This window comes from Centroberyx gerrardi, chromosome 14 (assembly GCF_048128805.1).
Source record: "Centroberyx gerrardi isolate f3 chromosome 14, fCenGer3.hap1.cur.20231027, whole genome shotgun sequence".
NCBI lineage: Eukaryota > Metazoa > Chordata > Actinopteri > Beryciformes > Berycidae > Centroberyx > Centroberyx gerrardi.
The window spans coordinates 8,477,726-8,489,435 of record NC_136010.1 but is presented as its reverse complement, the minus strand read 5'-3'; the positions used below and the strand labels follow the sequence as shown (position 1 = coordinate 8,489,435).

Sequence of the window (11,710 nt, the reverse complement as noted above, 5' to 3'; positions counted from 1 at the left end):
GAGTTTTTTTTGTTTTTTTCCACATTCCAAATAATGCCATTAAAGGTATTACTGTTTCATACATATAGTAATACTTAGTACACAGAGCTTATGTTGTGCATTACGTACTCGTGCCACAAAACACGATAGGGCCTCCAGAAATCTTTTTTCATCATGCTGCAATGCTGTACTCTTATGAGACCGAAGTGCTGTCTCTCTGTTCATGACATCAGATTTGTTCAGTCCATTTGTAAAGGAGATATTCAGTTGGGGAACTTGCAGTTCTTCAGACATTGTGCTGTCATGTATTGTGCTCTCAGCTAATTGGCTTTGTCTGTCGAGGATGGATATTTCATGAAGAGGAATATAAAGTTAAAATGTGTTTTATATTCCAATATTTGTAACAAACTGTGTCTTTATTGGCCTTCATTATGACTTAAAAACTTAAGTTCTTTTCTTATAAAAGCTTTCGTAAACACTGGATGCTGGGTTGAGGTTGACTAGAGATGACTTTCCCCGCCCCCTCTCCAAATTTTAAAGGTGCTACGTGTAGCATTTTTAAATGTGAATATATGTCTGTCAAACTGTCAAATTTTTTGTGGTGCCTTGGTATAATTTCCGTAAACAAATGAGACCATGTTGGAGGCGATTGGCAGTTTCTATCTCATGCCGGTGTTATTGTTAGTGCTGGTGTTTCTCAAAAGAGAAAGACCACATCTCCCATAAACTCTGTGGCTTCCAGTCACAAGGAGGTTTTCTCTTTCACTTTACTAAAGAGAATAAACGTGTTGGAAGTGATTTTTCCATGCGCCTTTCACTCGTTCCACCAACTGCCATTGTGAGAAATTCAGAAAGCTTTAGCTCCATCTGTGCTGGAAGAATAGCGCTCCTCTTCCTGTTTTGTGCCATGAAGCAAAATCCCTTTCCAGCAGATTCCTCAGTTTCCCGCAAAATTTGGCCCACAATGCGGCACACAATGTAAAATGCAGTTTAGAGGCAGAGGCTGCCAATCGTTTCGGGGATGGTATTGTTTGTTTACGATCATTTTACTAATTAAAATGAATGTGCTAATGATTTATTGATGTTGAAATACTACATACTACATGTAGCATGTAGTAAGGGCACTGTCACTCTGTTCTGTGCAAAATCCAGCAGCCTCTCCCAACCCAAGCCACCACCCTCCTTCATTTCCTATAGGAGATTCCTTAGCTTTATTGGGTCTGGGGTCTTGACTGGGATGGGAAAGGTTTCTACAATAACTTCGGGAAAACCTCACATATTCGGTTTAAAAGTAAAACATTTTTTTAAGGTATATTCCTTCTGAAAATAAAAATAAAAAAAGATGTCACTAACTTTGCAACATTCATTCTGGTCTGATCAAAAGAATGAAAAAACTGGTACAAAATGGTAGTAATGTCGGGGGAGCATCAGCACTGACACGGCTGGCACAGGATAACAGGTACACGCAATACAAAATACTAACACTACAATGGGCTTTGCTAACTACGACTACTAAAATCATGTCTATACAGGAGTCAAGTTGCTGACAATATGTAATGCCTCACAAACAGTTGCTGGTATCCACTGTCATTTCATCAAATATCTCACATAGGAACTGACACTGAACTAGTTTGGTTTTGAAATGAAATATACAGAGAATCAACTGATACAAGCTGACCTGCCTCACAGTAACAATCTTAAGGCAACACATCATACACCACGTCATACGTCACTTTATTGTGCTGAGTTCAGGGACTTTTGGATTGATTTGACGAAATGTAAAAAATGAATTAAAATATGGAAATGACTTATGTGCTATATTTTTTAAATCCCAATATTAATAGCAGGTAAGTATAGTATAAATTATTGTTATGCTGATAAACATTTCGTCTTCCACGCCTAACCATATACAGTATATTGTTTCAGTCATCTTAATATTATGTCTTCTTGGCCCAAACTTGACCATACATCCTTAACTGTAGCAAAGGCATAATTCTTCCTTTAAGCTCAGCGTGTGAAACAGTTGCTTCCATAATTTGTAAAATTGTAAATTATGATAAACTATAGCTAGGTGGTTGTTAGGTTTTAGTATGTGTAAAGAAAAGTTAAAACAAAAAAAGTAGCTTGTTGTCTCTCCTCTCTCTTTAACTATTAACTTGTATGCTTTAGCCTAGCAACAAGCTTGTATGTTTCAGGCCACTACAGTACTTTGTATGTAGCTGCTGAGGCTGTGTTTACAGTATAGTTAATTATGTGCCTGTGACAATCATTCATATTTTCACATTAGTGCATGATTCTCCATTAATAACTAACATGCAAGATATATGCATGTTCAAATATTAAAGGAGATTTAAATGTCAAACAGGATAAAAAGCACTGAAAAGTGTTACAGTAAATGTATATGCCAAAAGCTGATGAGGATTAGACTGAGTTTCCAGAAGGAGGGCTAGAGGAGAAGCTACATATTGAAAATGTTCCTAAAATTTTGCCTACACACTTTGTACACAAGAGCATACGTTCACGTAAACTCTACTTTACCATAGATTGCGGTTGCCGAATCAAAAAGAAAGAGTGAATGAATGTAAACACGTCGGTAATGCTGTAATCAAAACATTGACTCAGTCCTTCATCTAGTTCGGATCGGTCCACCGTTAGTCGGCCGCCTCGTGTTGCTCCCTCTCCTCAGGAACAGACATGAAGATCTTCTGACAGAACATGGTGAAGATTTCTGAGGAGAGACAACTCATCACATTAGCTGCTTCTGTTTCTTTTGGCTAGGTTACTCCGGGCCAAATCTTAATGTCGGATTTTATGAAACGCTGGAGCAACACCTTGGTTTGACTCCTTTGCACCAAGTATAAACAAACCAAATGTATCATTGCCCACAGCTGTATTTCAGCAGATAGCTTTACAAGAATTCCATAACAAACTGTCATGAATGTGTCTCCAACCTCGCCTGGGCCGTACCGAACAAATAGACAAAGACACTATAAAAACAAGATGTCTTACTCACCCAGCATCTTCTTGACCACGTGGGGTTTCTTCCACTTGTAGCCCAGCAGGTAGGCCGGGATGCCTGTGAGAATGATGCCGCTGCCTATCAGGCACTCAAAGGGAGCTGCCCAAAAGGATACCACAATCATGAAGACACAGCCCAAAACGAAAGTCACGGGGATGAATATAAACACCTGGGGAAAGGAGATACAATAGTTGAACAGTTTCGTTTCAAAATGAGATATCCTCCAGTTGGAAAAGAGGATAGTGGGTAAAATGAAGTCCTTGGCTGACAAAATGATAGCACTTTCAGAGACTGGATCTTCTATATTTTAGAGATACTGAATGATACATTTTATTCCAAAAAGGATTGTAGCAACTGCCAGATAATGTAATAAAAATGTCCTCTAAATGGATGAAAAATGTAATTAAACCTGGAAGTGTAATATGTTGCTGGATAATGTAATAACATCACATTATTACATTAACTGGTGATTATGACATAAGGGGTGTAGCATGTTAACTGGTGATGTAATGATAATGTTGATTAATAATGTAACAACTTGAGTTATTACAGTCTTCTTATTCGTACAAGTTGTCACAATATTAGTCGATATTATTATTACATCATCAGTTAAAATTATGTTACATCCCTTATGAAGCAATAATCACCAGTTAATGTAACTTGCACTTGCTTAAATTACACTAACAGGTTTTATTACATTTTCAACCCATTTAGGGAGACAATTTATGACATTTTGACAAGTTTGACATTATCTGGCAGTTATTACATTATCAGTTGTTATAATCATATACAGTGTTTTGGAAATAAACTCATCAGTTGGTGCAGCATGATAATAAGCCTATGGATAGAAATTTTAATGCTACCAAAGCAATATGTGTTGGTGCACTGTCAGAAGCTCTGGATTAAGACTATCTAAGAAATACACAACTGTTTTGTTTCATGGTCACACATAGACATGTACTGTAGGGGAGCTTGATAGAGATTCATCTATTAAAATAAATGGGCTGAGAGCATGGGGACTCAAGAGAAAGATGAAAGAGTCTGGTCAATCAAAGTAATACTGCTGGGATGAAACAAAAATAAACCAAAGCCATCTATTAACACAAACATAATTTCTTCCTATCCAGGAAATATGTTTCCACTTGGAACCAATAACAACAGCAGAGATACAATGGTGCTTTCATAAAAAGGCTTATGTAGATGTTTATGAAAAGAGCAGAAGTCAAACACGAATAAGCGGAAGTTGTCTAATGTGAAATGTGGAATGATGCATTGAGGCTGGCTGAGTCTGGCTGGGTATAGCCAAAGTCTCATATCTAATAACCTATAAAGAGCTGACTTTTACCCCTTTAAATTAGCTTTATATTCAGTAGCGTTGTCTCAAAACCTTTTCGGAGGTCTTTTCATAAACTCAGTTGAACAGGTAGATCTCCAATGAAACACGCTCTTACCACTTGTCTTAAAAACACAACATCTAAGCTTTCTGGCATGGGTATACTCCACCTTGATGGGCCTTCTGAGTTCGGGCTTGGTCCAGCGCAGCCACAGCATGCCAGCAATGGCCATACCAACACACAGCCAGGTGAAGAAGCTGAAGAGATTGATGACAGAGAAGATGTCCTGAGAGATGGCGTACATCATGGACAGCAAACACTGACAGGAGGGAAGAAGAATGTGAGTTAATATTAGGCTTACTTATCGTACAAACAGTGTAGCTTTGTTTAATTCCTCAAACTCAGTGTTTGGAAGGATATTTTGAGGATTTATTTTGTGGAATGTGTGTTGTTCCAAATGGTACCGTAAACATTTAAGGACTGTTTGTGTTATTAGGCTAGATGTTTCAAGGACTCCACTTCCAAATAATGATCAATCAATCTGTGCAACATTACACATGCAATAACTATGGTTTTTCCTGTCCCATAGCACAAAATGACAACAATGTAGCTGTGGATGTCTGTTTAGATTCATTTCAGTCATCCAGGTAGTAAAATGTCCAACAAAATTTGTATTTATATTTTTTTGTTGTTGGACATAGCTGTCAATATTTGATAGGGTTTTTAATCAGTATGACTCCAATGATTATTTTACCAGGTGCTGAGATTTCTGGCTTTAAAAACTCACTTTTTTGGCCTAATTTAACACCAAAATGAAAAAAAAAGTTCCAAAATGAAAACTATTTATCAAATCATTGTCAAAAATATTTGTTTTATATTTTGTTTTGTGTATTGTTTTACTGTTAAGCTGCAGGAGACTTACAGTGAAGATGAGGGATGGCACCGGGGTGAAGAGGTCTGTGTGCACCAGGCCCAGAGCAGCAGGGAGTTGACCCTCTCGAGCGCCGGCATAGAACAACCTAGAAGGAAAAAAGAAGGCAACAGCCAGCTGGTTATAAATGTGTCTCTGTAGCAGACAGGAAGAGAGTAGATGCTATCTCCAAACTTAATTAAACTCACAATGAAATGAAAAATGACTTTTTCGTCTTGCTATCTAATTCTCCATATCATAAGATACATCTATTTAACAATAAATGCCAACAAATATATTTTATTTCATTTTTATATCAACATCCCATTATTATTACTTCTTGGAAAAAGTATCTTTAGCGATTACTTCATGGTGTACCACTAGGCGTACAGAAAAATCAATAATACCATCACAGATTTTTGAACAATTGCCCCATCCGCCCCTCTCATCAAAACCTGCAACTTTCAAAGTGGCACGAGTGGCAAAATGGTACAGCGGTGCTTTTTTGCATGTTCACCCCCAAAAATCCTGTTTCCTTTTCCCAGGACACCATGGTTGCGTCCCGGTGGCTGGAATTTATTCATTTTGGAGATGACAAAATGTGTGACAGGTCAAAATTATGTGCAAAGCATTTCTTTTTTTTACTTTTGATCACTTTTGAACAGTCCCTCTCCACCTTTATTTTTCAACCCAACATCCTGTTTCATCTGGAAATACGTTGAATTACAGAAAAAAGACACCAATGAAATACTATTTTCTTGTGATTTTAAGGTGGCCAAATCAGATCATGTAAGCACCTGACTGAAATCATGAAACAAAATAAAAGCCCCGAACACACACGCATGCAAACTCACCGTGCTGAGGTGAACAGGGATCCATTGACGGCACCGAAGCAGGACAGTCCCACAAACACAGGAATCAGCCAGGACATCACACCCAGATGGTACTCCCCAAAACTCTGCCAAACAGCACAACAACCCGGTTTATTAAGACAGCGCACATGTTGTGGAAACATCAACCACACTACACACATCAAATTAAAAAATACAACATATGGCTATGAGTTCACCTGGATTAACTTTATTATGACAGGAGGATTACACTCACCACGGCAACGGCCTCTGAGTCGACCATGGCCTGAGGAGAGATGGTGGTGAAGTAGGCCAAGTTGGTCAGAACGTACACCACCGTCACTATAGGCATGGATATGATGATGGACAGGGGCAGGTTCCTGGAGAGGGGGGCGGGGGGTTAAAGGTCATTTGAGGAAACAACACTCACATAATTTCCAATAATATTTTATTAGGTCCACTGAATATATGACAGTCAATTTGGATACATTTTTGTTCAATTTCATGCAATCCAATTCTTAAACGCGTGACCAAACAATTTCATATCTGATTACTTGCGTGTAGCAATCAGTCATGCTAGATGAGTAATAAGTAATACAATATTTGAAGGCATATGCATTACATGCTTCTCTATATTATGTAATATTATAGCCATCATGTATCTCCATGCATTCAACTGATCAGAAACAAGCTCAATCATGGATGAGGGAAGTCATGCTGGATATTTACAGGAGAGTCTGTACAATCCTCAACACAACCTTCATCACATATAAGTCACCTCTCTGGATTGATCATCTCCTCGGTCACGTAATTCAGGTAATTCCTGAAAAAGAAAAAAAAAATTTAAAAGGGCTCAACATTATTTCAGGGATTGGATGAAGGTTGGAATTACACTGTATTGCAAAACTGAAGCAGGAAAAGCTTTAAAGCTGGATTTAGAATACATCATTTCTGTTTCTGATGTCTGATTATATAAAAATAGGTTACAAATGCCTTACCAGCCTCCAAAAGCAAAGAGGCCACTGTATAGAGCCAAGACAATATTGTCAACTCCCAATTTGCTGCCTTCAAAAGCCAGCTCTGGTGTCAGGTATGGCACGTCACCTGCACACACAGAACGAAGGGGAAGTTAAGGGAATCCAGTAAAAATCAACTGAATAAGAACCATTACTTCTCCTATATACCCGGCTTTAGTTGATGGAAGTATTATATGGTCTCACAGACATTTAAAGGAGGCTCACGCAGCTCTTCTGTTGCATTTTTTTTTTTATTTCTTGTATCAAGGCCAGTGTGTTGCTGCCTGCCTGCTGACAGACATGACATTTTCAAGAAGCTAATAGAGTCCAGCCAGCCAGTCGGGACTCTATCTGAACACCTCACCTCCAGGTTAGAGCATCTCCCTCTGATGTACCAGAAACATAATCAGGTCCTGTTCGGTTGACATTTGAAATTGAGCAAAAATATATTTTTTTAATAACGACAAACCTCAATCCACTCATCTATCCACTCCAGTATCACTGCTGCTGAGTCTGATATATGAGACATCAGCAAGGGAAACTTTAAGGAGGCTGTGTGTGTGTGTGTGTGTGTGTGTGTGTGTATGGCGTGTGCACATGTATGTGTGCTTGAGGCCTCGGTTCTGCTTGACTCCCTTCTCTACCTGTCTCTTTCAGATGGTAATGACTCTCCTTTTCATAGGGCGTATTACACATGCACTATTTTCCCACTCCGTCTTAGGCTCGGGAGCTCTGAAAGAACACAGCGCGACAACAGCCGGCAAGCTTTGCCGCCTAGTTTCCATGGCAACGCAGTGTGGAGCACAATGGTGGTGGGCGTGGCCTAACAAGGGGAGAGCAGCAGATGTAGCATGGAGCAAAAGATGGCCACGCTGTCTTCCCGCGCTGTTCTATTCTGGATGGAGTGACTTGGTTTTGATTCAGTTCAGTTGCTTTGCTATTCCAGGTGATTTTCTATTCAAATGCATAAAAATCTGTTGTTATTTAATATGGAGCTGACATTGTGTATATGAATCACATCAGCAGTGGCTGTCTCTCTCCATGTTTGGGGCAATGATAGTATATATTATTTGATTCACAGTAAGGATGAACTATGCAAATAATTTTGTTTTTTTTTGTGGTGATGACCATGTATCATCATTTTCCCTTATTCTCCCTGACATTGCTGCTCTTCTAATCACATTTTATTAGATAAATCTGTAAATACTGTACAGATGAGGCTCATGTAAGCGATGAATCTACGCTGAGTACAGCTTAGTGTTCAGCTAGAAAGGTTGCATCAGCATAGCAATTGACAGAGAACCTGTTTAAACACCCATTCTCACACACATTCTCACACCTGCATATCCACGCACACATGCACATGTGCACAGGCGCGCAGTCACATGGCTGCAGACAGACAGGCCTTGTGTTCAGACTCAGCTACTGTGCTAACAAACTGAAAAGAGGCCCATTTGCCTGGCTGCACTCATTAATCTCAGTCAATAATTTGTTGATCATTAGAGACAGAACAAAACTCTTGCCACACATATTTCACACAATAATCACTTTTTCATTCACACTAAATTGGTGATAACCTACTTCTGGTCTCTTTGTGCTTTGTGGACAGTGACGATGAGACCGCTGGCTGACATCGAGTTTTACATAGATCCCTGGATGTGCTTGAGTTTTACTTTTGAGAGACTTTGGAGAGTCTGTCTCCCCGTCTGTGAGTGAGTGGGACTTACCTGTGCCAATCTGGATGAAGCCGAAGAGGATGATGATGACCAAGGCTAGCAACTTGGAGGCCGTGAACAAGTCCTGGACCTTGGTGGCCGCTCTCACACTGATACAGTTGACAAACGTCAGTGAGGCTACAGGAGGTGGAGAGACACGAAGGAGAGTATTGTCAGGAATTTAGGGATTAATCACTTGAGATAAAGTGCATCTTAAATGATTTGTCATCTGTAGAGAGAGAAAGGGAATACATCTCTCCATAGTTATTGTTTGGGATGAGTATACCTGATTATCAAGACTATAAACCTAATGTCAGAATGATTGCAGACTATAGGACAAATGGAGGATTGGCAAAACACTTCAGCTTCAGTGCATGCGATCAGGCATTCGACAGGTTTTTGGACGTGTCAGTGTGTGACCGTTTGAAGGGTAAGCCCCCCTACTCACTAAGACACAGGCAGGCAATGAGCTTGGCGGCACTGTCGGGCACGGTGCAGTTTGGGTAGAGCGGTTTCAGAAGGTAGGTAGCAAACACCAGCGACACCACGTACTGCGACGACGGCCGGATGATGAGCATCTCCACCCACAGCTTCAGAAAGGCCGCCAGCTCGCCGTACACCTCCAGGATGTACGTGTAGTCTCCCCCCGACTTGGTGATGGTTGTGCCCAGCTCGGCGTAGCACAGGGCGCCCATGGTAGATATCACTCCGCAGACGGACCACACGATCAGGGAGAGCCCAGCTGAGCCCGTCTCTTTCACCACGCCGGTCGGAGTGATGAAGATGCCCGAGCCGATGATGGTGCCTATGATCATCCCTACGCCGTTGAAGAGGGTGATGCTGCGTTTGAGCTCAATCTTGCCCCCCTTGGCGGGCGGGCCGTCAGTGGGGGTGGCGGCTGCGGCTGCGGCGACGACGGCGACGGCTGGGACCATAGGGGTGGACGGAGACGGGGGCTTCTCCGTGATCAGACCGTCCTGTTCTGGGGCTGCCTCAGCTGCTGGAGGAGGGAGAAGACAGCAGACCAAGAGAAGAAGATCAAGACAAGGATCGTCCGTGACAATTTCACATTTGAAGTGTAGTCTTTGAATGTCGCCGAACTGACAGAGATGCTCGCAAGAAAAAGGGGAGAATATACTCAACATGGTAGCATACATTCCCACCTGGCTTTTCCCTTAAGTATTCGTCTTTGTTGTTGAAACAATTTAGTCACCGGTTCATTTCAACAGAACCATGTAATACAAAATCATAACGCCATACACAGCTATATGTGAAACCACATGCTGTAGGACAAGAAAATGATTTGGAACCACAAAACACAAAACCATTTTTTCATGTCACGCCTCAAGCAGCAAAGAACGGATGCATTGTGTGTTCTGTGTTAACAGCCAGGAATATTTGTGATGTGGACTGTAATAAGTGCACAAGGTTAGGCTGGTGGCCCGGGGGCATCTTTAAACCTGTTTTTCAAGAATTGAAATGTTAACGCCTTCATTTACATCTCACTCTCTTTTCTGAGGCAGGCACAGCATCAGGTAAAGTCAGACCTGAAAGGCTTGTTTGGGAATTGCTTTGCTGGAATGTGTGCTTATTTATCGTCTAAAAACAGCAGCGATGTGTGTGTATTTACGCGTGTGCGATCGTATGGGTGTGTGTGTGTGTGTGTGTGTGTGTGTGTGTGTTCGTCATACGTGCGTTTACAAGCTCTGTTAACCGGATGGTCGGTCTATTTTTGTGCCCCATAACCACGCATGGAACATTTCCTCATTCTAAACTTCACTGCCAGCCTGTGCATCACACGCACACCACATTCGCCATGATGCATCTCTATAGCAACGTCAACTGGCATGTACTTTTGCATCAGGCAGTGTTGCATCATGCCTCGCTGGAGCGCATGGTGGAATAATGCAGCCCTGCACCATGTGGTGTCTACCGGAGTGTGTGTGTGTGTGTGTGTGTGTATGCCTGTTTGTGTACTCACCCCCCATCTTCTCCTGGCTCACCGCCTTGGTAACGCTCTCCCGGCTGCTCCGTGATTTCAGCTCCGGCTCGGCCATCCTCTCTCCTCTCTGTGGGTGCCCCCTTGTCTTGTCTCCCTCCTGTCCCCTTTTCCTTCCTTCCTTTATGTTCTCTTCCTCCTCCTGCCTCGGTTTCCTCTCACACACAAACACACACGCTCGCTCCCTCTCTCTCTCTCTCTCTCTCTCTTACACCCGGTCTCTCTCTTGATGCTGTCTCTCTCTGTATCCCTCAGTCTCTCTCTCTCTCTCTCTCTCTCTCTCTCTGTGTGTGTCTTCCTCTCTCACACACACGGTCTTTCTCTGACACAGGTTCTCTCTCTCCCTCCCCCTGCCCTCATACCAGCTCTCCCTCTCTCTCTCACACACACACACTCTCTCTCTCTCCTCTTCAGTTGCAGACTGTATCGGATCTGACCCTCACTGTCTCTCTCTCTCTCTCTCTCTCTTTGTCTGTGTCTCTCTATCTCTCCAGGACACTGGAGCAGGGAGGAGGTGGACCTTTGTGTGGAGCCTGATGTCGTGATGCTGCTGCCTGAGCCTACGCCCACCCCAACTGAATGATGGGATAGCTCAGAGGTGGAACTAGGTCATTGGCAGCGTTCGGAGGGGCCACCGTGTGACGCTGTCATCTTTTTTGTGCGCTGCCTAATCTAGCGGTGTGTGTGTGTGTGTGTGTGTGTGTGTGTGTGCTTTGATGTGAGCGTGTCTTACCAAGGATGATGTGAGGCTGGTGCGCCCCCTGGTGGTTTCAGAGTGGAACAGCAAGCGTCTTTGTTCTTTCCCTCTCATGCAGAAAGGTGACACCCAAGAGAAAATGGAGTACCAAAAGGCCCTATTCAGTGTGGACAATGTAGAATGCCTGTAA

At 42.1% G+C, this 11,710-nt stretch overlaps 1 protein-coding gene across 2 annotated transcripts; it reads right to left on the bottom strand.

Annotated features, from left to right (window-relative positions):
- Positions 1-1,328: 1,328 nt before the first annotated feature.
- LOC139920228 (large neutral amino acids transporter small subunit 1-like) lies at positions 1,329-11,205 on the bottom strand. 2 transcript variants are annotated; one of them, XM_071910184.2, is made up of 11 exons: positions 10,806-11,205; positions 9,273-9,824; positions 8,837-8,962; positions 7,092-7,197; positions 6,872-6,916; positions 6,350-6,473; positions 6,097-6,200; positions 5,255-5,351; positions 4,502-4,651; positions 2,993-3,167; positions 1,329-2,707 (listed from the first exon to the last, which is right to left on the bottom strand). In XM_071910184.2, the coding sequence occupies exons 1-11, from the start codon at positions 10,879-10,881 to the stop codon at positions 2,631-2,633; spliced, it is 1,632 nt and encodes a 543-aa protein (XP_071766285.1). In that variant the 5' UTR covers positions 10,882-11,205; the 3' UTR covers positions 1,329-2,630. The 2 variants fall into 2 exon arrangements, with proteins under 2 accessions (XP_071766285.1, XP_071766287.1); XM_071910186.2 differs by having other exon boundaries at positions 9,273-9,821.
- Positions 11,206-11,710: the final 505 nt, after the last annotated feature.